Source organism: Xylaria bambusicola (assembly GCF_022495145.1).
Source record: "Xylaria bambusicola strain CBS 139988 unplaced genomic scaffold F5B22scaffold_36, whole genome shotgun sequence".
NCBI classification, from domain to species: Eukaryota; Fungi; Ascomycota; class Sordariomycetes; order Xylariales; family Xylariaceae; genus Xylaria; species Xylaria bambusicola.
Genome location: NW_025953589.1, coordinates 381113 through 408074, shown reverse-complemented (window position 1 = coordinate 408074; position 26962 = coordinate 381113). Strand labels below are relative to the sequence as shown.

The following is a 26962-nucleotide window of genomic DNA, read 5'->3' as shown; positions in this document are numbered from 1 at the left end:
CTAACCCTAACCCTAACCCTAACCCTAACCCTAACCCTAACCCTAACCCTAACCCTAACCCTAACCCTAACCCTAACCCTAACCCTAACCCTAACGCTTTTTAAGCCTAAGCTATATTACTTTTTAATTTTACTAAATATTTATTTATAATTATTTTATATTATATTTTATATTTAAAGTATATATAATAGGATATATAAAGTATAATTAATGTAAAGGAATATAATAAAAAGCTGGTTAATATATATATTCCTTATTTACTTTTTTATATTAAATTATTTTAATAAGCTCTTTAAATTAAACAGTATAAATATTATTAAGCATTATATTAGTTTAATAAATTATATTATAAAGGTTAGGATAAAGTTATTTATATCCTATATTAATATAATAAAAAATGGGTTATATATAAAGGGGTTTATTAATATAAATAAATAAACAATCTTTTAAAAGATAGCATTATAAAAGTTAATAGCTATAGTAAAATAGAACTATAAAACCTATACTTTATAACAAATGCTATAGTAGATTAATATAATAAAATTTAATATATTAATTAATATATTATATAGCCTACTTTTTTTTACTTAAAAGGTTTATAAAATAAAAGGTATTATAAATAATAGTCTTTTATAGGTTAAATTATTACTTTTACCTAAATAATAGGTTTTAATTAAATTTAATTTAAAAGCTAATAATTTAAATTATAATATATTAAATAATTTTATATTTTTATTAGGAGTTTATATATATTATTTATATAAATTATAAGCTTTTACCTAATATAGGGCTAGTTTTTTTACCTTTAAACCGGCGGATTTTTTAATAAGTTTTATTAACTTAATATTTTACAATAGGTATTATATATAGTAGTAAATTGCAAACCCTTTAAATATAAGGGAAGTACCCTAAATACTTTTTAATAAATAATTAAATTTAAAAAATAATAAAAATAATAAGTTTTTAACGTTTAATAATAATTATAGTCCAATTATATAAAGTATATTATAAAAAGTAAAGTTTACCTATATATCTTTTATATATAGGTAATCTACCTTTATAGGGATAAAATACTTAATATAAAACTTATATAATGCCCCCTCTATTAATAAATTTAATATAATATCTTTTAATTTATATTTTTATAAAATTAAAATAAAGTTTTTAAAATATTTAAAACTATATTTATTGTATAATAATTTAAAATACTTTTAAAATAATAAAGTATATTTATATAATATATTATATTATAAATAAATAAAATATAAGGTATTATTAATATTTTAATAAATATATTAGGATATATTAGCTTTAATTTAAACTTAGGTAAAGCTTATAAAGTATTATATAATAATATTTAATAGATATAATTAATATAATGTTAAAATTATATAATTATTTATAAATTATTGCTACATTTTAAATGAAAGGTATAAGGATACATTTTTTTAAATAAATATTAAATGTAGGAATATAAAGTAAGTAATATTATTATAGTTAAACCTAAATATTTTAAGGAATATATTATATACTTTATATAATATAATAAAGTTAAAGGAGTAATAAAGGTTATTTATAATTATAAATTTAATAAAGGGTAAATATAAAAGGGAAAAAACATTATTAGGAAAGGTAATTAATAATTAAAATTTAAATATAAAGCTATTAATATTATATATTTTTATAAAGTTTAATTGTTTTATAATATAATTATACTTTTATTATATAATTAATAAAAAAAGTTTTAATTTATTAATATTATTAAATTAATATTAAAAGGGATAGCTTAATATATAATTATTAATATAGCTTAATAAAATATCCCTAATATTAATATTAATTAATAAATCGAAATATTTAATAATATACCTTTTAAAAATAAAATTAATAATTTACTTTAATATTTAACCTTTTAAATATTTATCCTTATTTATAAATAAAAAAATAGTTAATAAAAAACGTTAGGTATAAGTATAGCTTTAAAAAAATAAATATTAATTTAAATTAAATATTTATTTTTTAAAAGAGTTAAAGCTTATTATAATAATAATTTTAATTAAATATAATAAATATTTAACTTTTAATATACTATTATTTTATATAGGGCATTATAAAGAAATGCTAATTTAATTAGGAATATTATTATTTATATCCTATATTATATACCCTATTATAAAAGGTATAGATATTAAAGTTATTATTTATTTTAAAAACTTTATTGTTTATATTTATATTAATATTTATATCTTTAATATTTAAAGTAATAATAGAATTATATATAATAGATAATATTATTTTAATATTAATAGCTATAATTGTTTTATTTTTTATTATAATATTATTTTACTTTATATTACTTTTTTTACTATTATTAATTATTAATAATATAAATCCTTTATAAATAGGAGGAATATTATTTTTAAATTTAAATAGTTTAAATAATTAATAAAAGCTAAAGTTTATAAATCTTTAAATAAATTAATTTAAAGAGGTAATAATTTAATTTATTTAATTAATCTTTAATAAAAATAATTAAGTAATAATATTTAATAATTAATCTTTTATTAATATTTATCTTTTTTATTATATATTATAGTAGTAATAAGGAAGATTATTAAAAGGAAGCGGTAAATAATATATAGGTTTAATAGCTTTTATTATTAAACTTAATTAAATAATATTAATAAAGCTTTTTATAAAAAGGATAGGGTTATTAAATATTTATTAAAAATTAAAGAGTATTAATAAATAGAATTAATTATTAGGTTATAAAGATTCTGCTTTTAATATAATTTTTTATTTTAAATATACTTTCTTTTACTTTTAATAATTTTATTTAATATTAATTAAAGGTATTATTAATAAAGATTATATTAATAAGATTTTATAAAAAAGTATTAATATAATAAAGATATTCCTTATATTAAATTAAATGGATAATAAAATAAATAAAAAATAGTTTAATAATAGTAATTTATATAAAATGCTTTTATAAATATTATATTTTTAAAATAGGAAGAATATAATTTATATATATTTTTTTTAAATTTATTATTTAAAATTTATATTTTAAAGTAATTATATTAATAAAAATGTAATATTATTTTATTTAATAGTAAATTATTTATATATAATTTAAATATTAAAAAAGTTATATTATTATAGTTTATTTTATTATAAGTTATTTATATAGGATTTAAATATTAAAGTAATTATGTTATTTTAAAATTAATTATTTAATTATAACGCATCTCCCACTTGACCTGGCCACCCCAATAACCTATATAAAACCCTATTATTTCAATCTTTGATAACTTTACGAATATTAATCGTACGATTTAATAATTAATACCGTTAAATCCGTTAGATAAAGGGGAATCCAGAGGTATTTTTTACTATTTTTTATAAAATTTATTAAGCGAGATATTCAGCAATACGCTAAAGGGGCGCTAAGCAAGGATTAATTTAGCGCTTACTTTAGCGTATTGCTTAATAACTCCGCGAATATAAGTCGTAAAAGTTAGTAAGGGGTACCGTTAAATAGCTCTTTTTATTACAAATCTAATGGTATATTTTATTATTTTATACGATTAATATTCATAGAGTTATTAAATTATCACGTGATTAGCGCACCGACGTTATTTGTATGGGCTGGGGGGTGGCCAGGTCAATTGGGTGGCCAGGTCAAGTGGGAGATGCGTTAAGGATAAATAGTATATTATAATTAATTTATTCTATTTAGGTTAAATTATTTAAAGGTTAAAGTTTTTACTATATTTAAGATTATTCTTTATTATAATACCTTTTACAATTAGGTATAGGTTAAATAATATAACTTATTAAAGTAATAATAAAAATTACCTATAAAGGTAATTAGAAATATATATAATGCTTAATTATATTATTATCCTTTATTTTTATTTATAATATTAAAGGACCTTATAGTAAAATTAAAGCTAAAGCTATATTAAATAATAATTATAATAGATAAATTTATATATTTAAAAGATTTAAAGTTTAAAAATATTAATATAATACCTTAATTATTTAATTTATATAAATATTAAAGCTTAAATAATAAATAATTAATTAATAGCCTATTTCTAACTTATTAATTACTTATTTAAAGGTAAAGATAGCATTAATTTTAATTAATTAATAATGCTTTTAATATATTAATTAATAAAAAAGAACTATTATAATTATTAAATAAGGGGGTAAAAAAAAATAAAGTTAAATAGAATAATTATAATAGTTGAATTAATTAACTAGTTAAATTATAAGGTATACATTTTAAAGGTACGTACGTTATAAGGATAGCAATATAAAATAGTAGGGATAGTAATACGAAAGAAGTAGGTAATAGTAGGGATAGCGATACGAAATCTAACGCCTTGATTGGCCCTATATACTTTTGGTAGCTAGAATTTAACCTTTTTTTCTTTAAGTCCAACGCTAGCTGCGCTGTTAACCCTAACCCAGAGCTTGCGTAGATTTAAAGGGAGCATCCAAGTTTTATATATTTACCTAAACCGTAATTAAAGCTTAAAGGTATAGAACAAGTCTCCCTTATCTATTAGCCAAGTCTTCAATATCTTAATACATTAGGGTAAGGTATAGCTGAGTCCCCTTGCAGCCTTGGCTAGTTGAATGGCAAGTCTAAACTTTAGTAATAGGCCAACTCTTATGATAGCGCCCATTTAGTTACATGCTATTAACAAAGTCTATTAATCATTCAAACACACACTGTCAAACACCGCCGCCTGGCGGGTGTGACACATAATGGCCTGTCCATCTATGGGGTTCACTTCTGTATTCGCCTTGGCCGCTGGAAAATTCAACAGACCACGACTACCGACCAGATGGTGAATGCCTCAATGGCATCAGCGGTAAATGCTCAGAATACTGATCCCCACGAGAACACAAACAAACATATATTGAATGGCAATGGCTGCCGTACAAGTTTGCAATATGCCCAATAGCATGTAATAATGAAGATGGATTTGTTTGCTTTCTCATAAATGGGTTCACCGGTCATTTGTATCTTATGACTCTTCTTACCCAGTCCACTCCAGCTATATAAATCTACACGCAGTTTCTCCAAATACACTATTCCATCCCAAGATATTATCTCGTTAGCTCAACTTCGGTCTTCGTTTTGTGACGCTCCCCGCTATCCCTCCGAATACACCCATCATTTCCCCATTGATAACAAAGAATCGGCAATGTTTCGCACTACCCTCCTGCACCGCTGGCACAAGATGCTCGGCTTGCCACGCCAATCGCCGCGCTCGTGGCATCTTGACCGATATAATGAGGAGCGCATAGAGCTTGAAGCCGCAAGAACCCGGTTGGAAAAGCTCAGTGAGGCTTCGGACGTCTTTTTCGCCATCAGCCGCGCTAGATATGACGGGTTTCCCATCGCTGACTTGCCGCCCGTCCATGGACGCCACATCACCATTTATGGTTATATGATCGCCAAGTACACCTCGCGCTGGGCGTTTTACCGCATGCTTGCCTTTCTCTGTAAAGCACCCTCTCACTCCGCAGTGCGTGAGGTAGTGAACCCAAGCAAAGACGAGAAGCTCGCGGTAGTAGCCCGCCGTCATGATATCGACCCCGCTAAATTCACCTCGTTTGGTCGTCAACTACGACGAGCCTGGCCATTACTACCGTGAATTAAGAATCATCAAATTCAACGACAAGCTGTGACGCTGGTATCACCACTACCCGTCTAGCTGGGGACTTGATTGTCATCATCTGCGCATAGCAGTCTGCCTATGCATCATTCGAACCCGTCACTAGGGCATGGACGTATACACCCACATTCTCTAGTTGAAAGCTTTTGCTGGGCGAACTATTAGAGACAAAACACATAAGAAGAACCAGGCTGGAGGGGGCTGTCAATCATTTCGAGTCGTTACTCCACATTGTCTTCCCGAGTGTCTGAAAACAACAAATTAACATCCATGCCCATTACAAATTTGAACAGCGCATGTGCTTAAGGCTTTGGCAAAGGGGAGAGAAGGGCTCACAAGAGCATGCCCGTAGTATCATGTAAAGCAGATACCCAAAATTAGTGGATGCTTCGTTGAAAACATTGTGGGTTGCCATATACTTCTACTATCACTGCAACCCGTTATGGCCCAGTGAGTACAGGCATGTTCATTTCAGTTTATCGTCTTGTAGCGCAATCACAATTACTGTATTAATCAAGCTCAGGGGACGGTAATGAAAGTAGAACTAGAGAACTTTTGTGTAACTATTGCCAATTGCGCAGCACACATAGTATTTAAATTCACGACATTCTTATTTAAGTGAACTGATATGCCGGGGGTTCTGGGTGTATTCAACGAGGCCCAGTTGCTTTGTAAATTCAACGTCGTTAAGTGAAGAGGTGAGAGCACAGAGCCAAAATATATATAAATTAATAAGACATACAATATATTAATGGTACTTCAGAAAACATAATGTCTCTAATAGTTGTATCGGTAGCAGAGGGCGTCACCCGAGAGAGTGTTGATGATCTGCCTAATCGTCACATCCGGTCGAATGCCACCCATGTAGATGACTGTGTCCAGAGTCAATGGGTTGCCATTGATGTCTGTACCGTCAATCGAGGCATATCGGTTGGCCGGGTCTGCCAGCTCCCAGATTCTCCAAGCGCGGTCAACGAAAGTATGGTGGAACCAGAAGAAAGGTTCGCCAGGCGAGGCATACACATCAGCCATCACACCTCCAACGCCATTATGGCCATAACCATGAGGTCTAAGCACAACAGTTAGCACGCTTGATCGAACAACAATTAGGAAGTTACCATAACGTCACTCACCCAAACTCAAAGCACCTCTCGAAATCCTGGTACCTAGCATTTGACAAGCACGAGTTGACATAGTTGGTGTTGCATTGAGCAGTAGCCGAGGCATCTCCTTTTCGGCTCAAACAATGAACGGTGTTACCACTGCCGGGACCAACATTCAAAGTGAGTCCAGCGAAGACACCATCAGTTACGCAGTGGCTGCTGCCTCCAAGAGACCCGAGATACTGAGTACTGAAGAGGTCTGATTGAGAGAAGGCACCAGCATGCTTAGTCTCGTCGAACCAAACGAAGGCGCGGTTGAAGCCGCACTCATCGCGCAAGACTTGTTCGAAGGTCCATATGAAATAGCGATGCCATGGCAAGAACTTGGCGTTTTGGTGGACGTTCGGGGTGTACATTTGATGAAGGCGAGCAAAGTCCTCCCATCGACTCTTGGATGCACTGAAGGCGCCAGACGGCGGCTTGTTCATCAAACACTTGAATGCGCTCATAAGTGCCTGCCTGTCTGACGTCGAGTAGTCGTCCCACTCGAAGCGGGTATTGGGATTTGTGCATGAAGCTGCTGCTTCGGTTGATTCTGTGGTGAACGCCCCATCCGTCAAAGCCGATTCCACAGAAGACGCTGTATCATTGTAGGTGGCTGGATCCGAGTCTGCTTTGGGAACATTGGCGAACAGGTCTTCGGCCTCCTCAAACGGCACCAGCTTATGGTCCATTCCGCTGATGGGAATCAGAGGAGCTAGGGCAACTCGAGATTGCCTCTCAAAACCTACAAAACCATCTTTCGCGGCCTTGTTGAATCCTGGAAGCGCTACAACCAGGGTGGCACCGTAGAGTGACTGGGAGAGTAGTGAGAACCGCATGATTACTGCCGCGTGGTGGTGGTGAAATGTCTGCACGGAATGCGTTACCAAATATCGACCTAATGAAAAATAACGAGTGACTGGTCGTCGGGAAGACCCAAGATTAAGGTCTAGCGGCTACACTGGACGCGAAGGATAAACGGACTGAGCGCGACGGTGACGGCATGGCGGTGTATTTATCTAGGAAGTAAGGGGTAGTGGGCACTCGCTAAATAGTCGCCTCACATCTGGAGGTTAATTACCAGGGGTCTTGGGCTGGCACCAGAAATTACGATACAAAGGATTCGCCCAAATGGTACGCTACCTGGAATACTCCAGAAGACACGTACCGCAGGGAGTTGTCTTTTCCCAGCAAGTGCCCAATGTGGCCAAAGTAGCGCGCCACGAACGGTCGGGCTAACAAGGCTACCTTGGCAGGACTATGGATAGGACCGATTCTTCTCAGACCTCGCTCGCCAAGGATACTAACAGCGGGAGATCTAGCGTGTACCAAACCATCACACTACGCTACACTACCATGCAGCTGATGTGGGCTCGGCACGCTGGTTGCCAATCCCATGAATTCACATGAATTCATGACGGCATGGATACGAGAGTGAGATGTCGGGAGTTCGGAAATCGCCATAGGCTATGATGCTGCTGTAGTGGACTGTAAGTAGGTGGTAGGTTGAGGGAGAGGAGAGAGTGGAGCGAACACGCAAAAGAAGAATACGAGTTCTAGCGTAGCAGGATAAGCTGACGGTAGGTATCGCTGCATCCTTGCATACAGTAGGTACTACTACCTAGGAAAGTGTATACATAGTATACCCATTGTGGACCAAGATTATCGACTTCCCTTTTCTTTTTAAAGCTACAGTATTGGCCATACTGTAAGTCTAGATCAGATATTTGCAGAATCAGCTGCATGCCTGCGCGAAACAACCAGAAGTCGTATGTCTTATTTTCATCTAAGTATGGGCTCCGGGATCTTGTACCATCGGAGCTGATTGAAGGCTCTGATGTACGAACACTGCAGCATATTACTTCGTACGTATTGGAAGTATGTAGGTAGGTCGGTACAGAGTCGGTACATGAGACACAGTGTCGTTGATCCGGAACTACCTACCCTAAGTCGCAGCCTCTTTTGCCTATGAGGGAAATACTTGGTACGTTACGTGGCTTAAGTAATAGCTTGAATCCTTTGTTCTGAAAAGGTACCATAGCCCATGGGACGTCTAGCTAGGTAGTTCGTAGCACCTATACCTACTATGATATCTGCTCGAAAGCTTGCTTGAGTAAGACATTCTTGGTCGGGGCCTTTGAAGGACGAAATGAGATGATGGAGGGGGCTAGCTGATATTTCCGACTCTGTGGTTCACAGGCGACGAGGTGGTGCAGTCAGTGCTGAGATGCACGTGGATAGTTACATAATTGATCACACCTTTCACTGACCAATAGCCTGGAGATATGAAGCATTGTCCAAGTACCAATTGAACATGAAAGGATCATGAATACAGCTAGGTAATCTAGCGGCGTACAGTATGAGAGGAGGGGCTGGGTATGCCGTAATACCCGTCAGCCCACAGAGTGATGTGGCACGATGGAACGCGCGATGGCAATATTGAAGCGTGGTGACGGCGTTGGTTACCAACACTACAGTCAGTCGGCAGGTAGTGTAGCCTTTCTATCTACCTTTTCGTCGTGCAATACGTAGGTTGTGGTCGCAGATTTCCATCAGGCTTGGCACTATAAGCCAATACTAACGGTGATGGATATTTTGGACCCCAACCTCCGTACAGTCGTTGATGATATGCAGCAACGGTGGAATGGTCTGGACAGAAGGCTTGTAAGTATGCAATCCTCGCGCACTCTGCGTGTATTCCTGACCGCTGAGCTGACGAGAAGATGGGATGACACCGAACGACGCACCGCCTCAGTCACCGTTGCAACGTCACATACCTAGGTGCCTGGTATTCTGCGAGTGAACAGAAATACCGTAAAACAGGCTTACTTACAATCCAGCAAAAGTTCCAGTCATTATGGGCGAGATGTTCAAAGCCGTGCTTGAACGGATGGTAATACGAAGTACAGCATATTTAAGTATTATAATATACCTCCCTAGTCCTTATTACTTACTTAGTGTGTACTAGCCTACCAGTTAGTCTGTATCAGTACCGGGAGCCGGGGCTCTGGCTGGGGAAGGCCACGCAACGACCTGCCAAGATAGCCCTACTGAAACTCACACCTTATCTTACAGGGGTTGACTTAATCTCCCGAAGCTTGTCTTTCGGCTACCGCTGTAGGCCCCCTTTTAAAGATAGCAACTGTTATAAGGAGAAAGTTTTCATGAGCCCATGGTCATAGCAATGAGCTACATGAGATACTAGATGTGTCGATACGCATCGATGAGTTAGGACGTTGTGATATGACCAAGTAACCATATAAAATCGTGCTCAGGTACCTACACTTTTATCGCTCGCTGTCTGACTGTGACCACCAATCCTATATGGTCGTCGTGCAAGCTGAATCTATACAATAGGACTGAAGTATGGCAAAAGGCCATACATACATAGTAACATACATAGTAGGTAGGACTGTTCAAGGAAGGCAGAGATCTCTGGTTACCCGCAAGCTGGCCTACGCTAAGGGGCTATGTTAGGTACCTAGTAGTACGCTAATGTAAGCGATGTTAGTCTTAGAAGCTGGGGCGGATGCGAAAAGCTTGTTTTGATCTTATTACTTATTCCAAGGGCCACTCAACGTCGAGTCATGCAACCTAACCCAAACAGGCTCATGCCTTGATTATCAACTTAATTAACTTCATGAAGTCTAACGAAAGCAACAAGAATGTAGAGATTCACTGTCTCTAGGCATCAGCTCCTATGTTCTATCCACGTGTGCAACAATACCCATCTTCTAAACAGCTCGCTGCCCATTTGTTTTTCAAAATCAGACATTTTCTACAGCATACCGGAAGTTCGACTAGGTAGAAGCTTACCTGCAATAACCCTAAACCCCCCACCGCTCTTCAAACACAACTCTAGAACTCAGCAAAAGGTGTATTCTATCATCGTAACCATAAAGGTGGATAGCTTGTGTGAGACGGTTGAATCCGCCTTGTCGTAGCTTGGGGTTTCTGCGTTGGCTACTTGTCGGAGAACATCACAATAGCGGCATCAAAGGAAGCGTTCGTGCCCTGCACTCGATGGTTAACTTAGCCAGTAACGGGACGTTCTGTGCACATATGTCAATAATATAAGCATGCCGGCTAATATTTTCCAAAATTATCTCTTTTCCGTGGGATAATAAGAAACAGTCTCATAGAGAGTATCTATTTGCCGGCTGAAGGTGTCTCGCTTTGGAGATGGCTGGTGTCAAATCTTAATCTACGTGAATGTAGACGCGGAAAGCCTAGCTAACTCTAGAGGACTGCTTAAGTGAGGATATATCTTATAAGCGAGTAACAGTTATTAATGGTGGTCATCCAATTACTATAGCCACCATGTATTGAACATATAGGCCAAGATCAGATTATAGCTATGCACCATGTCCCAGTGGCTCTCGCATAAACTCTGGAGCAGAACAGGCAGCCCATTTCTCGTCGACATCCCGCCACATGTCATACGTTAGCAACCACCTTGCTACTCCATGGTACCTCCAAGGGAAGGGATCATCGCCAGTCTCTTGCACGTTGGGAAGCATCGGTGTTTCCTCGCTCAACCATTCCTTATCCAACTCTTGGAATATCTTGAACTTCACATCTCGCTGCGCTTGCTCTGGTCCATCTGGCAGATGATACACCTGCTGATTATGAGAACCACGCTGAACGACCTTTTCCGTCCTCTCCCGCCGACACGCCTCGTACACTTCAAGTGCTTTTCTTTTCGAGCATGGGGACTTATCAGTAAGCCTGCTCAAACACAGACCAAGAACCCCGCCATCTTCCAGAGCCATGCCAGCGCCACTTGCCAAGTATGGCAAGGTTGCGTGGACAGCATCACCAAGCATTGTGAATGCCCCCGAAGAATCGGACCATTTGGGTTCAAGGGCTGGGCGAATGCAGAGCCGCCACTTCAGTATCGACTGGGAGTCACATAAAGCAGCTAGTCTTCCCAGACGAGGATCCCATTGCTCTAAATGATCGCGCATTTCTCTAACACCTCCCTCGACGGTGTATGTCTTCCCTGCTGGCATGTCATCTGGAACAAGTAGTACCATATTGAGCAAATCCCCTCCTCGTAAGATATAGTTAACCGCACTATTCGTATTCTGAAGTCAGCGAGGGCTAAAATGATCATAATTTTGATATACAGATTGATAAAATGCAGCAGAATTGATATCTAAAGAATCTTAAGAAAAGAGACGGGAGATGAATGACACTAGGTGACTAACTGTACACTAGGGCCCAGCCAATAATTAACCTGTGGGTTGTCCACAAAGTCGCGCAACTCAGGGTCTGTCATCATGCACTCGGTACTCAGGAGAAGACGGTAGGCTAGGTCGCCTGTTGGGATTGGCGGATCTTCTTTCCCAAGGAATATTCCTCGCAGCTTCGAGTGGATGCCATCAGCACCGATGACAAGGTCGGCAGTCATGGTTCGACCGTCAGACAAGAAGACTGTCGCCGAGGACTCCTTGGACTTCTTGGTCCCTATAGTGAAGTCTTGCACCCTTGCGTTAGTTATTACTTTGGCGCCGAGTTGAACAGCCCTCGTAAGGAGGCCGTCGAGCAAGTTTGCGCGGTGAAAGTCCCAAAAAGGGGCTTTGGTCACGTGAGCATATTTATGGAAGTCCATCTCGGAAAGATGATTGCCTTTCCATCCCCAGAAGTTGCATTTCCGAGGCAGGGTAGCATGTGGCTCCAAAATATCTTTCAAACCCCAGGAGAAAAGGATGCGGGCCGCGTTCGGGAGAATCTGAATGCCCGCTCCGATTTCTCCAATATCGGATGCTGCCTCAAGAACAGTGACGTCGTGTCCAGCAAGTAGAATAGCTATCGCTGCACCCAACCCCCCCAAACCGCCACCGACAATAATGATCTGTATAGGTCGTTCAAAACGTTAGTTGGCCAAATACCTAGCTCATATGTAGGACGTGTACCCACGTCTAGCCTACTCTGCTCGTCACGTCGTGCCTTCTCCTGGATCGTAGCATCGCCGAACAAGGGATCCATGGTCAGTAAATGCAAAAGTCGAGATCTTCCAAGCCTGGGTGATGCATTGAAATTTGGAGGCCGAAGTATAAACTCACGGGTCGTAGCAGCTTATTACAAAAGAAGTACTGACAGGTGCTCGACTGCCTTATGGAAGGGTGCTACATGCGACCTGGGTGACGAAAGCCGATTTTCCTACCGTTCTAGGTCATATGCTGGAACAACACAACAAACCTCAAATTTATTGGCTTAAAACCTTGGGCTTCTCTACGATTGCGGGCCTCATCAGGAATATCCGGAAGCAAAATGACAAGTCACAGGGGCGCATGCGACCTGCACTCCAAATCTGTTCCGTATGGACGTATCAATTAACAGCTCCCGATAAGCAATCACAGCGGGGTTGAACGCGGGGCGTGAAACCGTGAGATACTTAGCTAGACTGTCATTTCTCAAGTATCATATGAGATACCAAGGTCCTAATGTGGGTGGGAAGTATGCGCATATGGCGAGGAGGGGGTACGACAATGCTCTCCTCATTACGCGGCCGTTGGGGTACATAAAGTAACAAGTCGTACCATTCTCGATGAAATAACTATATCACCTTGAATGCCGTTTTGAATCTCTTGTATGGCAATGCTAAGAGAGGTACTGACCAGATTGGCATGAGAGACCACATTGTTCTTTAGTCCATCCGTTCCCCGCACCAATTATTGCACTCTGTAAAAGAGCTTGTCAGTCACTTGCATTGTCTGTGACGCTACTCTCTGCCTGAATTACGACCGAGTAGCAAAGCTCCATTAATTGCAATGGTATTTGCGTACTAACGATCCCCAATCCCCAATACATCATGTCTAATGTGTGCCTAGCTCTCACTTAAAGGTCGGGTGGCAGTTATTACTGGGGGTTCTCGAGGTATTGGCCTTGCATTTTGCCAAGGGTTGGCTGAAGCCGGAGCCGACATTGCTATTTTCGACATCATCTCGCCTTCTCCTGCTTTCGAGAAGATATCAACTGACTACAGTGTTCGGACGAAATCATATGAGGTTGATGTGACTTCTTTATCGAGCCTGGAGGCAGGTTTTGCTTCTGTAGCGGCTGATTTCGACGGGAAGCTTGACATCTTTGTGGCTTGCGCTGGCATAAACAAGATGGTGGAATTTCTCAACACAACTGAAGCAGACCTTGATCACCTACTCAATGTTAACGTCAAGGGCGTTTACTTCGGTGCTCAATTAGCTACGAAGGCTATGATCTCAAATGGAACCACTTGTGGAAGTATCATCCTTGTGGCAAGCATTGCCTCGTACATCACTATTCGATCTTTGAGTCAACCAGCTTATTGCGGAACGAAGGGCGCTGTTCGCGCGTTGGTTGCCCCGATGGCGGCTGAGTTAAGCAAGCACGGAATACGAGTCAATTCCATTAGCCCTGGCTATGTTAAAACTGAGATGACTGCGCCTTTCCCTCACATGCTCGAAATTTGGAAGGGGGAGATTATGAACGGGCGTCTTGCTGAGCCTGATGATCTCAAGGGGGCTTGTGTGTTTCTTGCCAGTGACGCTAGCAGGTTGGTAGCCAACCGCTGTTTGACACCACTTGGTTCAACGATAGTTCCATTACTAACTGTAGTACAGATATTGCACAGGCAGTGATATCCTTGTAGACGGAGGAGTTACGAAATGGTAGTATGTAAGGAGTTCATAGGACACTGAATGGACAGTATGTATGCTAGGAAAAATATGTTATCACGGTACCATACAGGAAGTGTGCGTAGTCAGATTCTTATCCTGACAACGTACATTATTTGATACCGTCGCGATGTACCGCTGCACTTATGTTCCTCGCGATGACGTCGATCGCTGTGATACCAGTTCATACCATGACTTCACTCCAGTTGAATGATACTATGTCTACTCTAGGTCACGACATCTATTAAAATTTAAACTACAGCTACCATGCATGGCTGTTGCTAAGATTCGCATCTACCGGTTTTCTCATCAACTCTCCAATACATGCCTTCGCTCGTAGTCCTAGAGTTTCACGGCCTTTCGACCGGTTTTGTGATGCTTTACCGAATTATGGCAAGTCTATAAAATACTTCCGTACCCTTGGGCTCTTTATGAAATGTGTTGACCTGTTATTATCGGAAGATATGATGATGCAGACTTACTACTCCAACAACGCCGAGATAAGAGAACGCTAGGATGTCTAGATTGATAAAATGTGACTAGAAAGCCTCACAGCACTGGCAGTGCTAGGGTGTGCACACATGGACAAAAGAGATACTTGATAGATAATGATCAACCACTGACAAGACCCGGTGTCCCTGCAGGTGTCCCGTGTGGGCAGCAATGCGCTTTGTTGGTATCTCTAGCTACCTACCCCGCTCTTGTTCAAGAAGCTACATCGTCGTAACGCTGAGATGAGCTTGAGACGGAGTACGGTCTCTCTATTTATGCTAACTGAGGCGAGCTATATCTCAAGAATCCCGGACACTCGTTAGAACAAGAGACAACTATGGGCAATAAGAAGGTTCTTGTGTGGTAAGCAACATCTGTTATGCTGCGCCGTCATCTTCGCATTGGTTACTAAGTACGTGGACTTAGCTACGGCGTTGATATTGATGCAGTCGCTGGCTGGCTAGGCTCCTATGGGGGCGAAGACAGCACTAGCGATATCAGTCGAGGTAAGTTGGTGTAGTACGTTTGTTCAGCTGTGTCTCGGATCTTAATCTCGTTGATAGGTCTCTGGGCTGGTACAGTCGGTACGCGACGTTTACTCCAGCTCTTTCAGAAATACAAGATCAAGGCATCTTGGTTCATCCCTGGGCATTCCTTGGAAACCTTCCCAGAGGAGTGTGCCATGGTACGTGACGCTGGTCACGAGATTGGTCTGCATGGATATAGTCATGAGAACCCAGTAGACATGACGCTTGAGCAACAACGGGATGTTCTTCACAAGACGTGGAAGCTTTTGACCGACTTTTGCGGTAAACCACCACGGGGTAGTGTTACGCCGTGGTGGGAAACAAGCAAGGAGGGCATTGAGTTACTTCTAAGCTACGGTATTGAATACGATCATTCCATGTCCCACCATGATTGCCAGGCATATTGGCTGAGGACCGGAGACTCCTGGACAAAGATAGACTACAGCCAAAAAGCGGAAACATGGATGAAGCCTCTCATTAAGGGCAAGGAAACTGGGCTTGTAGAGATCCCAGGTTCTTGGTACATCGACGACCTACCCCCGATGATGTTCATGAAAAACTCGGCGAACTCTCATGGCTGGGTTAATCCACGGTATACTCATGCCAAAACTCCGAACTCTATAGTCATGTATTCAATACTAATCATCTTGACAGTGATGTGGAAGACATATGGAGGGACCATTTCGACTACTTTTACAGGGAATACGGTGAGTGATAACTAGATTTGTTTATGATGCTGCATGGTGTTCAGCGACGTTATAATGGTGTACTAATGATCCTCAAAAGATGAGTTTATCTTTCCCATGACTATACACCCGGATGTATCTGGGCGGCCACACGTGCTTCTAATGCACGAACGCATTATTGAACATATCAACAAGCACGAAGGGGTTGAGTGGGTGACGATGGGTGAGGTAAGAACTCGCTGTACCTTCCTGATGGTATAGGCTAATATGTTTCAGATGTGCGATTGGTTCAAGAGCAAGAGTTCACCGTCTCCGGACGCAGTGATGCCGACCAGCGTGGAGGAAGTCCTGAGGAGATACCAGGCCACAGCCTAGACTGTCATTGATGGCATGTGATGATTCAATGTACTTCTCTTCGGAATATCTAAGATCCCTGTAGCAGATGAATGAGAGAAGACGTGCTATGCCAAGTGACGTGTGCAGAGCAACTAACTGATGATGCATTTATCATACGATTTTCTCAGCTCACATCTCACAACTTTCAGAGTTGAGTACTATAAGCAGTGTTATAGGCTTCACCAAACATGGGTCATCGAACTATGGCATCAATTAAAATCCAAGCTAGACTTTAGTGACACGAAGATGTCTAGCAGTTGGTGACTCGAATTAGGCATCTAAGATCTAGCATCTAGGGAAGTACAAGAAACGCCATGGTTTTACAGTACATGCAGAGAGGGTCATTATCTAACTGGCCAGCTCAGTCGTCTTCAGTCGGTGACCCCCAAAGTAGCTCATATTGAATAAGTTCTTGTTATTCGGGGTAAACTTGTTACTGAATATCAGGTCAATCAAAATTTGCCCCTCGATAAATGGCGATCCTCTACTGTATCCTACAATAATGTGAGAAGCTGTCACGATAGTTCTATCTATGTATCCTACGGCGTTATGTGAACTGCGCCTGTCTGCACGCTGAGGCGATATGTACCAGGAATAGATACTCTCCAATTCCTTGGCGAGCCTCTGCACTGCAAGTACAACAATGAACTAACAACCATATACCTAGACATCCGCCTTGGCCCATGGCAACTATCCACCGTATTTACGACATCCATATACAATATCTATCTCCATCTTCTAGTCACACCACGTACACACGCAAGCATGAACGCCGTGCTATACCGGTGTGGGTGACTGTCCAATGAAATCTAGGTGTAGCGAGGGTGCGATGTCCGGTTCCACGACGATAATGCCCGTTGCCGTGGGTTGCCGGATAGCTGGTAATATCGCTAATCAAAATTGTCCATCCATCTGACCTGCCAGGAGGAGATAATCAATGCTCCCAAGTTCAACCTTTTATCCACTCATGTGTGCAGTATATTACCAGAATGTGACAAAGTGGCTTGAGGAGAAACTCGATACAACAACGCAGCCGATGTTATGCGCCGCCTCATGTGTCCAGTTATTAGTATTAGTCAAGATATCGATGATTGGCGATCAATGAGAACGCACGGGAAGAAGGTCAGCTATCTTCAGCCATACAGCGGCATTGGAATGTAATACCTCTGACCATCACCCCTCCATCTCATATCGGAGAGTTTGGCGTGGGAGGCTCAAGGCTGGTCTTCCCCGCTTGCCACAGTCCTACCACCCAGTCGGGGTGCGCCAATAAACTGACCGGCGCAACTGGGGGAGGGGGGGCTGACTATAGCTAGAAGCGAGAGTGTTCTCCTCATGCAATGAAGCCGCGGAGACGCGACTGAGCGCAGGGAAACCATGATCTGAGGGATCGATGCTGGGATACTGGAAATCGGGATAGACATGACCAACCACGCTTACAGGTTCTCGAGTACTAATAAGGGGGTGCCCCTCGTCCTCCGCAGGTGATAATTTTCATCCTTTTCTCGGTGTGCCCCCCCATCTATCAAGAGCAACAAATACCCATAATTTTCACTGCCAGAACAGCCATCGTCGCAAAAGCCTCCAAACACTCCATCCATACCAACATCTGTCAACATGGGTCCATGCGATTGTACCACTTGTTCCTGCGGAGACTGGTAAGTCCATGCCTTGGGCCGTGATTTCTATCTATTCAGTGTCTTGAAAGCATTAGATATCTCCAAATCAACTGATCGCTGACACTGCACTATAGCTCTGGCTGCTCTTGCTGCGTAAGTGCCCGTTATTCTGCCTCATCAAGACCACTCTCGTTAGTAGTATATTCACATTTATTTCAGAGCCATTGATGAGCAAGTCTATGAGTGACGAGTTTTCGATTGTGGTAGATCTGGCGTTTAGGTTTGGATGCTGTTAGTGTATCTAGGTGAATACATGTGGTTGCGAAATGCCGTCCAATACAAGTTGTTAAGTCGGTACGCGATAGTCTAGTGTGCTCATTGTTGCAAACAAAATGATGTCTATTATGGGAGGTGGAATATAAAAAAAATGCTCATGCATTATGTTGTATGCTTATGAATATGCTCGCCTGGGTATCGAATGTAGTGTCTAGCCTTCCCCCCAACGCCCTCTATATGCAAATCGGAACATGATCGCTTCATTCACTCCTTCATGGGAGCCCAATTCATCAGCCACTCTCGAGCTTTGTCCAAATTTGGACCTTCGGCCTCACACGCCGCTATACACCACTCGGGATCCCAAGCCTTTTCGCTTGCTAGCATGTCAGCCAGCGTTCGTCTCCTTTGGTTGGACTCGTCCACACAAAAGTACATGGACGTCTGGGTGTCCCGGAAAGCATCCATCAACGGTTTGATCAGCGGAAGAACGACCTGGGTCGATGATCCTTTCGCTTCAAGGTTCGCGTTCGCTCGGCCTGTCTTGCACCACTCGTTTCGGCACCATTTCTTACCACATCCCGTCATCATCTGCGAAAGATATTTTCGCTCAATGCGCCGTTTTAGGGCCTTGCCTTCCGGGTCGTGTAAACTCACGTAGAGAGGCGAGTAACAAAGCGAGCAAAGGCCAATGTCATTCCCAGGACCTTGTCCCATATGAGTTCCGGACCCAACAGCCCCATTTTTGCCGACACCGTGCAAGGTACGTCCGCAATTAGCGTTGCGACACACAGCAGGTTTAGGTCTATGAGCCTTTTCAAGCTCATGGTGCTTAAGGTGCGTTGCCATGTCACGAAGACGGACGATCTTGGAGCAGAGGTGGCAGTTAGTGGTACGAGCGCCATCGGCAAGCTCGTGTTCCGAAAGACCGGATAGAAGGCTTTCGGGAGACGGATTGAACGGATCTCCCTCTTGCGGCACCTCGAGATGGCAGAATCTACATAGAATGATTTTGCCGGGGCAGATGGTGGTCCGATGCCTTGCTAGGTCTGGAAGCGAGTTGGTCACAAACGAACACGACTGGCATTGATGTCCACTGTGGTATATGTAATCGTGTTTCGATTTGCTCATCTCGGACGAACCTTTAGCATTGTCATGGGGACAATGCCAATGCTTTTCCCACTCAATAGATGACTTCTGGAAGACAGCACCGCAGTCAGGACAGACTATATTGTTCCGCCGACAAAAGTTTTCGTGAAGAACCATAGTTTGCTTGGGAATCCATTGTCGGCAGTTCTGACATTGCTCGTCGTTGTCTCCGTGAAGTCTGGTAGCACTCTGGGCAGTGGTTGGAGCATCCTCGTGATTGGCAGTGATATTCCTTGCGCGGAGCCTGAAGGGACGAGGCGATTGATCTGAATCAGCTGGGGTCGAGGCATCACTATAACCGTGAACAGAGATGAGAAGAGCCTCAGCCTCTTCAAGCTCAGCGTTAGTGGGAGGGATTATAATGCGCTTGACGCCTGTCTCTCCTTGGGGAAAAGCCGAAGCACCGAATACATGCTCGGAGTCTCGCGGCAAAGCTCTCTGGCGTGAGGATTTGGGACTAACATATAGATCGACACCATAGTCATCGTCAAGTTGGCTGATTTCAACTTCCAAAGAGCGAGATCGAGCCCACGAAGGCAGTTCGTAGTCAATGTAGTCGCCAGGGAGAACCCGACCATCGACAGCTTTCCAGATGTTGAGCTCCTGGCCGAGTGAACTACCCTCCGTCGTGCCCGCGGTAGTCTGTGCCTTGGCTAGAATCTGTCGCATAGTCTCCCTCGCCTGTTCTTCGTTTAGGGCCTCAATATCGACTTCTAGGTCGGTATCCACGACACATATGCCATCCTCTTCGGGACGAAATTGGTCAATAAGGAAACGGAAAGTCTCGCCTTTAACGCCACGAACGGACAGGAAAGCGCCATTCGTCAAGGTGGTGAAGCTTTCGCGTAGCTGACGCTCTAGGAGCGATTTCCAGTCGTCTGGGTTGTAACCGGCTTCGAGAGGCCTTAATCGGACATAGGTGCCCTTAGGAAGCTGTCTCGCGTTAACAGTGATCTTGGGGGCTGTGGCGGATGTAGTTGAGGACTGAGCATCGGGATCGGTGGCATTCGCGGAGGGTGAGTCGTTCTGTGAATTCGCAAGCTGATCGGGGGTGATGTCAAGTGCCTCCATCAAGTATGGGCTGAGTAAAACCTCGCCTTCACGTGCCGAGAACTCACGAATGCCTGCATGTACCGTATTGCCGTTCGCCTGATTCACAAGGCGGAACATGAGAGGGTTGGGAAGTTGTTGATGCGTCTGTTCCAAAGAGTTGGTGAAGGATGCGTGGGGATAAGCACTCGCGTATGGATTTCGTCGGTCGAAAGCGGTAGAAGAGGACGATGACGACGTTGACAACGAGGCGGCCAGGAGTTGCTCCAGCGCTGATTGTGGCAGAATGATCTTGTCGCCCTTCAAGTCTGCCGACGGCGGCGCAGCCGTGAAGACGGCCGACCACCTCACGGCCGGCTGTTCAGCCATGGCCATCACGGCAAGCTGTGTATCAATACGACCTCTAACAGAGGGCAGTGGAATTATGTCAGCGGTGATGGTGTTAGCATCGAGGTCGCAACTTCAACATTGAGTCGTCGGTATATCTCGCCACTACTAAATGCAAATATGTACCGAGGGCCGTGTATTAAATTGACCTTTCGGGAAATAGAAAATAGACGGCGATGAGGAGGAAAAAACAAGAAAATTGAGAGAAAACAGGACGACACCATAAGATGATGGATTACCAAAAAATGAAGCTCATAAAGTCAGTCGTCAATGGAGTGAATCGTTTTGGTTCATCAGTCATCCTATTCTTCGAGGTTCCTTCGAGATTCCATGACGCCAGCCTGGGCGAGCTGGGGACTGTTATCAGTTTATCTATGTGGGCCTATAGCTAGCTAGGTAGGTGTACTTAGGTACGTACATACGCCTTGGCTTCTACTACCGGTACCTATTCACTATTCCTATATGTACATAGTCGGTACGCTCCCACGCGTCAGGGGAGAGAGAGAGAGAGAGAGAATGAGATGCGCATCTTGTCTTGAAATATCGAATGTCTTCAAGTTTTTCGATCCTCTGTTATCACGGTATGCCGCAGTGTGAGTAGCTGAGTTATCATAGTTACCCTGTGCACTACCTACCCTTCCATATAAGCACTTTCATAAGCATACAAATAACCTTACCCGATAACATGTGAGCATTTAGTCATGGGTGAATCCGTTGAATTCATGGACAACTGGTTTCAGCACTTCGTTCGTCCCCAGTGATGTGCAAAGGATTGAACACGTATTCATCGCCTCCTCTAGCATTCACCATTGCTGTCTCTACACGACAATCTACATACATAGTATAAGGATAACGCCGAATCAAACCGACTTTGCCAAGTCAGCCAAGTCAGCCAAGTCAAGCCAAGTCGGCCAATTCAATATACCAAGCTGTTGCCCAGCTCCCAAGCCCTGGATGTCCGCGGATCAAGCTCTCTTTTTCTCTGTTTATCCAAAAACAAAATATCGGAACAGCCTGATTGATGCCGGAAGGATACCTAATTGCTAGCGTTGGCGAGGACAGAGACAGGAGGGTCGAGGTTAGCTTGACTGTGTTAGGCTGGCGGGAGAATACCCAAGTTATCATGTGATGGGTGGTCGCTGTCTGTGCATATATGTACACATACTACCTACCTACCTAGGTAGTTTCAGATGGAATTAAATAGTAGCTTCATACTTACTGAGTGAACACCATATACAAGTTACCTATGTTTCCTGCCTTGGGGCATATATGTAACCGCAGATGTATAAGTATTTTTGGACCTCTACTACATCCTTACGTATTTACGGTATGAGCAGGGTTATTGCTTAGTACATACCTATTCCCTTCTCACTCTGCCAATACCCATCTAGGTACTAGGCCTACACAGTTGGGTAGGTAACTTGTCTGACTACAGATACTTAAACCCCTCCTAAGTAAAGTAATTACTTGCATAGAGTAGGTAATCTACGCCGAGGAGCGCGCCGCTGCGGTAATGGACGTATGTTACTTGGGCACACCGCTCTCTGATTATATAAGTACATACTTACTTAAGTTAAGTCAACGGCCTACCCCGCGCTGTTGGTATGTATGGAGGGATTGGTCTGATATATGAGGTAGTAGTAGTGTGAGGCATATTTGGTGTGGTGTAGTCTGTGTCCCGTGAGCGGCCTTTTCCCCAACGAAGCGACACCAAGCCAGAGGACCAAGCTTTTTACATGCAAGCCTCGCCTCGCCTCCCACTCCCTCCCATTCCCAGTCGTGGCCGTGGTGCGGAGAAGGGGTCCAGCAGTAGTAGACCTTAAGTATGTATAGTCTGGCAGTATCTATAAGTATAGTCTAGCTCTATCCAGTATACTATAGGTAGGTAGGTATACTTATGTATATTTACAGTAAGACGTACGTCTACGCCCATATCTGCCAAATATCTGCCAATGCGACCCCCTTCTTTGGTCGGATCGACCTGCCAAGCCTGTCTGAATGTTCATCTTGCTGCGAATCCCGGCCGCCAGCGCGCCAATCACCCAATTCAACCCCGGTCTGAACCCCTTCAAGATGCTGCCAATGCGCCAATCCCTCCTCCTCCACCACCCACCGCGTCTCTAATCGGTGCCGTAGCAGCAGGGATTCGAGAGATCCTCACTCGGTTTGCCCTGCTCTGCCGGACGGCCTCTGCCTCTGCCTGCCCACCGCTAACACATGGGTGGCTATAATTTGTCGCCCCGGCTTGGTAAGCTTTGGTTGGTCTTTCATCGCCGCCACCGTCGCATCATATATCACGCCTCTCTCTCTGTCCGTCTGTCTGTTTGTCTGTCTTGTCTGCCAACCTTCATGTAATGTAGTCGTCACCATCCATCTCTCTTAGTATTCACTTTCGCTGGTGTCTAGAGTCTGTAGACTTTGGACCAATTCAGATCACTCTCTGTTGCCTATCTTTTATTTGATTGTCTCTGACTTCTCTGTTAACCAAGGTGGTGGCAGCCTGGTCTGCGCATATTCCCACCTTCATTAATTCCTCAAAGTTGCTCCTTACCCCCTGCGCCGTCATACCATCGTGGGCCGAGCCCAGCCAGAAGTTCAGTCTCTACGTCGCCAACAGCCATCATCCTTCTTCTTCTTCTTCTGCTTCTTGGTCACTGCCATTGCTGTTGTGGCGGCAAAATCACTCACAGCAATCTGCAGACTGGACTGGGCTTTGCATGTAATGGCCTCCGGGGATTTAGGTCATCAGCACACGCGCGATTATCTCGAAACCTCGAACCACACATCAAACCTATTCGGCTTGCTATCAAACAATCTTGTTTTGTACCAAACTCTCCCATACCTTCCCGTATCTGCCATCCTCAACATTGCAGCAACCTCCCGACCCTTCCGTGACCTACTTCTCCACGGTACCCCTAGCGTGTTCAGACATCTCGACTTGACACAAGTCAAGACCGCGCAGTTTGACATCGATGGCATCGACCATGGCGGGCAAGTCTGGCGCAACGTTCAGGTTGATGAGAATCTCACCGAAGATGACTTCTACTCGGGGCCCCTGAGGGGCATCTTCTCAAGCCTCCGAAGGCGCAACATACTCCAGGACGTAGGCACTCTAGTTCTCGACGGGCTTTCCGTGACGTCCGAATTCCTCAACGACATCCTCATCGATCCTGAGTCGCGCGTCCGAATACTCTCGGTACGAGAAGTCAAGAACCTCAATGAGCGAAAGCTCATGCAGTCCCTGCGCTACGCCTGCCGACCGTCGCGAACAGAGGGCATGCCACGCCTAAAGGCGCTCTATTACTTTGGGAAGAAGGATGCCGCACCGCTCCTTGCCGCACCGCCAGCCGCGCAGAGTGCTGCGACGCCCAGAGGCGCCAACATAAGTGCTGGCTGGAATCAGAAATCCCAACAATCATTGAAAGAATCCATTGCGGGAGACGGCGATGACTGGTACGGCCGGAAAGGCCGAGTGATCAACAAGCGCATCATCGACGGGTGGGCTGAGACATTACTTGACTGCCGCGAGGTGTTGCAGTTCGACACCGTCCTCTGCACCGGCCCACGCCACCGGAACTCGCCTGCATTTGGCAAAACACCAGTCACGCCGGCCTCAGCAAATGGCGGTAGCCCCTGGGGTGTCGCCACCTTTGCCGTGGGCGGATGTGCCTCGTGCGGCTCTGCCCCTGAAGGCTTCACCGTGTACGGCTCGGCTCGCCAGCAGGACCTTCCATTGCTGTCTCCTGTGCCGCTGCACTCATCGAACGTCAAGTCTGCTACGCGTCCAGCGCCGACAACGGTGAACAATTTGAACGGACAGCATGAGTTTGTCCCCCGCTGTCTTGAATGTATTCGCGAAAGATACTGTTTTAGCTGTAACCAGTGGTGGTGCGAAGCTTGTTATCAGGTTCCGAGCCGGGAGGAAATGACCCTGCAACACGTCCACATCGTAGATGAGGCCAATGGTCTGAACGATCACGAACTCGCTGCTTTCGAGCAGCCAAAAGTCAAGGTACGGATGGGATATTGCCACGACTGCGTCTTGAAAGTGACCCCACGTTGATGGCTCCTCAAAAACCCGCCCACCTCTAGAACACATGACACCACCCGATGAATCTCGTGGGGTGGCGAACAGGATGCGAGTTCTCCGCCCGTTTCCCCTCGTTCTCTAAAATTGTATGCCGACAGAGTTGCGCCCGCAAGGCGTGGCTTTGAACCCCCTACCCATACACCCAGGAGGCCAAAGAGAGCTTACTTAGGCTGACGCGACGTTGAACAGACGCCGAAAATCACGCGTAGCTGCTGGGAATGCGAACATAACGTGAGCCGCCTTCCCTAATCCCGACCCGACGTATTGAACTTCGTAAATGCTAATCCAGTTTATTCAGTGCCTTGATTGTATTGCCGAGACGCAGAAACGCTGCCACGGGTGTGGCGGCGGCTATTGCATCATTCACCACGAGGGGTCAACACTCAAATTGGTAGGCGCCCTATGTCAAATTCATGCAGTGAAAAATCAACTAACAGCCTTCCCAGTGCGATTGTATGGCCGACGTCTAGTCCTTTGATGCTATCAAGCGGATTTGCTGACCGTTCTGTATAGGGTGCTCGCAGCGCCGTGGCCGTCGATGTCGCGAGCTTTACTAAAGATGAGATATTCAGCTAGAAAGGAGTGAAACCCTTTACCAGCTGGAACACAAATTACGAGCCAGGGAAAGGAATTTGAAACCTACCAAAGAGTGTGGTTGGCGTTGATGTTACTTGATTTGATTTGATTTGATTTGCATATCCTTTTGAGGAATACTAGCGAGAGTGAGACGAAATTGAACCATGATCGGTCAGAACTTTGCTTCACTCTACGAGATGGACTAGGTTGATCTTCTCTACTCACCAAACAATATATATTAGCCAATTGATACCAAAAACACGAAAAAGGCCTTCCCGATTCTAAGCATTCCCATTTCTAGGCGACCCCCTGCGAGTGACATATATTTTGACATGTGTCAAATGCATCCTGTCATATTTGAGTGATTGTGTGATGAAGTGGATATAGATCTCTACTCGTGGAGAGCATATAATCTGTAACATTGTATGATAACGTAATGTAAGGCATCTCTATGGGCTCATTGAGCCCGGAGTCGTCTTTACACATAGTGTAATTGGCAGGGCAGAAGAACATATATATCTCGTTACATCAACTCTCTTGAATTGCGTCCTCCAGACGACGAATCGTCAACTCAGCTTCTCTGCCACTCAAGACTCCATTAGGCCGTGAGTTCTACACCGTCTCCTTGGATTGGAAAGGCCAGGCTAGACTTACACGATCTTGGCGAATAGAGGGCCAGAACTTCTCAGGCTTAGAGGGAGGAACAATTATCAGATTCCCAGACGAAAGCTCGCAAGCCTGTCATGTGGAAGGTATACTCACTATCCTAAGGATCACAGACTCGCTCATACCCACCTAAAGGTGCCTTGTCGCAAGCGGCGATGGTGCCATTGAACTACAGTCTCAAGCACTGAAAACCCAACAGTATTCCCCTCCATTCAGGACCACTCACCCCAGCTCATGAGGCTGCAATGAGTCTTCAATCCGGTTCTGTGACGGTGACAATCCACTGGAACGTGGGCCTTTGCGCCAATGGCCAGATGAATAACTGTTGCTACCCTTCATTCAACAATGGAATACCTTCTTACAGCAATGGAATAGATTCCGGTATTATGCTATTGTGACCCCCCTGAAGAATAATCCGTCCTTGCTTCCTCGTCATGTCCAGGAACTTTGTGGCCACTCATAGGTGCAAGCCTTGGAGAGACATGCAGAATACACCGACAGCCGAGGATAGACAGAGTCCAGATATATAGGTAGGCCAGATAGGGGTCG

The 26962-nt window shown here is 43.2% G+C and overlaps 7 protein-coding genes across 7 annotated transcripts; 4 read left to right on the top strand and 3 right to left on the bottom strand.

Moving 5' to 3' along the window:
* Positions 1 to 4557: 4557 nt before the first annotated feature.
* F5B22DRAFT_316256 (uncharacterized protein) lies at positions 4558 to 6096 on the top strand. The gene is made up of 2 exons (XM_047970657.1): positions 4558 to 4614; positions 4677 to 6096. Exon 2 carries the CDS (start codon positions 5226 to 5228, stop codon positions 5676 to 5678), a length of 453 nt encoding a protein of 150 aa, XP_047828737.1. The 5' UTR covers positions 4558 to 4614; positions 4677 to 5225; the 3' UTR covers positions 5679 to 6096.
* Positions 6097 to 6476: 380 nt separating this feature from the next.
* F5B22DRAFT_648790 (uncharacterized protein) lies at positions 6477 to 7683 on the bottom strand (the record flags this gene model as incomplete). Its single annotated transcript, XM_047979074.1, has 2 exons — positions 6477 to 6768; positions 6833 to 7683. The coding sequence occupies 2 exons, from the start codon at positions 7681 to 7683 to the stop codon at positions 6477 to 6479; spliced, it is 1143 nt and encodes a 380-aa protein (XP_047828736.1).
* A 3516-nt stretch (positions 7684 to 11199) lies between these two features.
* Positions 11200 to 12835, bottom strand: F5B22DRAFT_648789 (FAD binding domain-containing protein; the record flags this gene model as incomplete). Its single annotated transcript, XM_047979073.1, has 3 exons — positions 11200 to 11920; positions 12055 to 12701; positions 12767 to 12835. The coding sequence occupies 3 exons, from the start codon at positions 12833 to 12835 to the stop codon at positions 11200 to 11202; spliced, it is 1437 nt and encodes a 478-aa protein (XP_047828735.1).
* Positions 12836 to 13344: 509 nt separating this feature from the next.
* Positions 13345 to 14857, top strand: F5B22DRAFT_315786 (3-oxoacyl-reductase). Its single transcript, XM_047970654.1, has 3 exons — positions 13345 to 13623; positions 13681 to 14381; positions 14449 to 14857. Exons 1-3 carry the CDS (start codon positions 13621 to 13623, stop codon positions 14498 to 14500), a joined length of 756 nt encoding a protein of 251 aa, XP_047828734.1. The 5' UTR covers positions 13345 to 13620; the 3' UTR covers positions 14501 to 14857.
* A 1-nt stretch (position 14858) lies between these two features.
* On the top strand, positions 14859 to 16847 carry F5B22DRAFT_315875 (polysaccharide deacetylase family protein). Its single transcript, XM_047970655.1, has 6 exons — positions 14859 to 15357; positions 15421 to 15500; positions 15558 to 16113; positions 16176 to 16228; positions 16308 to 16435; positions 16484 to 16847. The coding sequence occupies exons 1-6, from the start codon at positions 15332 to 15334 to the stop codon at positions 16580 to 16582; spliced, it is 942 nt and encodes a 313-aa protein (XP_047828733.1). The 5' UTR covers positions 14859 to 15331; the 3' UTR covers positions 16583 to 16847.
* Positions 16848 to 21498: 4651 nt separating this feature from the next.
* F5B22DRAFT_615989 (uncharacterized protein) lies at positions 21499 to 22334 on the bottom strand. The gene is made up of 2 exons (XM_047975560.1): positions 21781 to 22334; positions 21499 to 21674 (listed from the first exon to the last, which is right to left on the bottom strand). The coding sequence occupies exon 1, from the start codon at positions 22204 to 22206 to the stop codon at positions 21979 to 21981; it is 228 nt and encodes a 75-aa protein (XP_047828732.1). The 5' UTR covers positions 22207 to 22334; the 3' UTR covers positions 21499 to 21674; positions 21781 to 21978.
* A 1224-nt stretch (positions 22335 to 23558) lies between these two features.
* On the top strand, positions 23559 to 25655 carry F5B22DRAFT_315037 (uncharacterized protein). Its single transcript, XM_047970650.1, has 2 exons — positions 23559 to 25402; positions 25470 to 25655. Exon 1 carries the CDS (start codon positions 23804 to 23806, stop codon positions 25142 to 25144), a length of 1341 nt encoding a protein of 446 aa, XP_047828731.1. The 5' UTR covers positions 23559 to 23803; the 3' UTR covers positions 25145 to 25402; positions 25470 to 25655.
* The last annotated feature ends 1307 nt before the right edge of the window (positions 25656 to 26962 follow it).

Coding starts and splice junctions, on each gene's coding strand:
- F5B22DRAFT_615989 (XM_047975560.1), bottom strand. CDS start 22,206: ATGATAACTTGGGTATTCTCCCGCCAGCCTAACACAGTCAAGCTAACC.
- F5B22DRAFT_316256 (XM_047970657.1), top strand. CDS start 5,226: ATGTTTCGCACTACCCTCCTGCACCGCTGGCACAAGATGCTCGGCTTG.
- F5B22DRAFT_315875 (XM_047970655.1), top strand. CDS start 15,332: ATGGGCAATAAGAAGGTTCTTGTGTG. Junction 16,229..16,307: donor CTACTTTTACAGGGAATACG/GTGAGTGATAAC, acceptor GATCCTCAAAAG/ATGAGTTTATCTTTCCCATG. Junction 16,436..16,483: donor AGTGGGTGACGATGGGTGAG/GTAAGAACTCGC, acceptor AATATGTTTCAG/ATGTGCGATTGGTTCAAGAG.
- F5B22DRAFT_315037 (XM_047970650.1), top strand. CDS start 23,804: ATGGCCTCCGGGGATTTAGGTCATCAGCACACGCGCGATTATCTCGAA.
- F5B22DRAFT_315786 (XM_047970654.1), top strand. Junction 14,382..14,448: donor CTTGCCAGTGACGCTAGCAG/GTTGGTAGCCAA, acceptor ACTGTAGTACAG/ATATTGCACAGGCAGTGATA.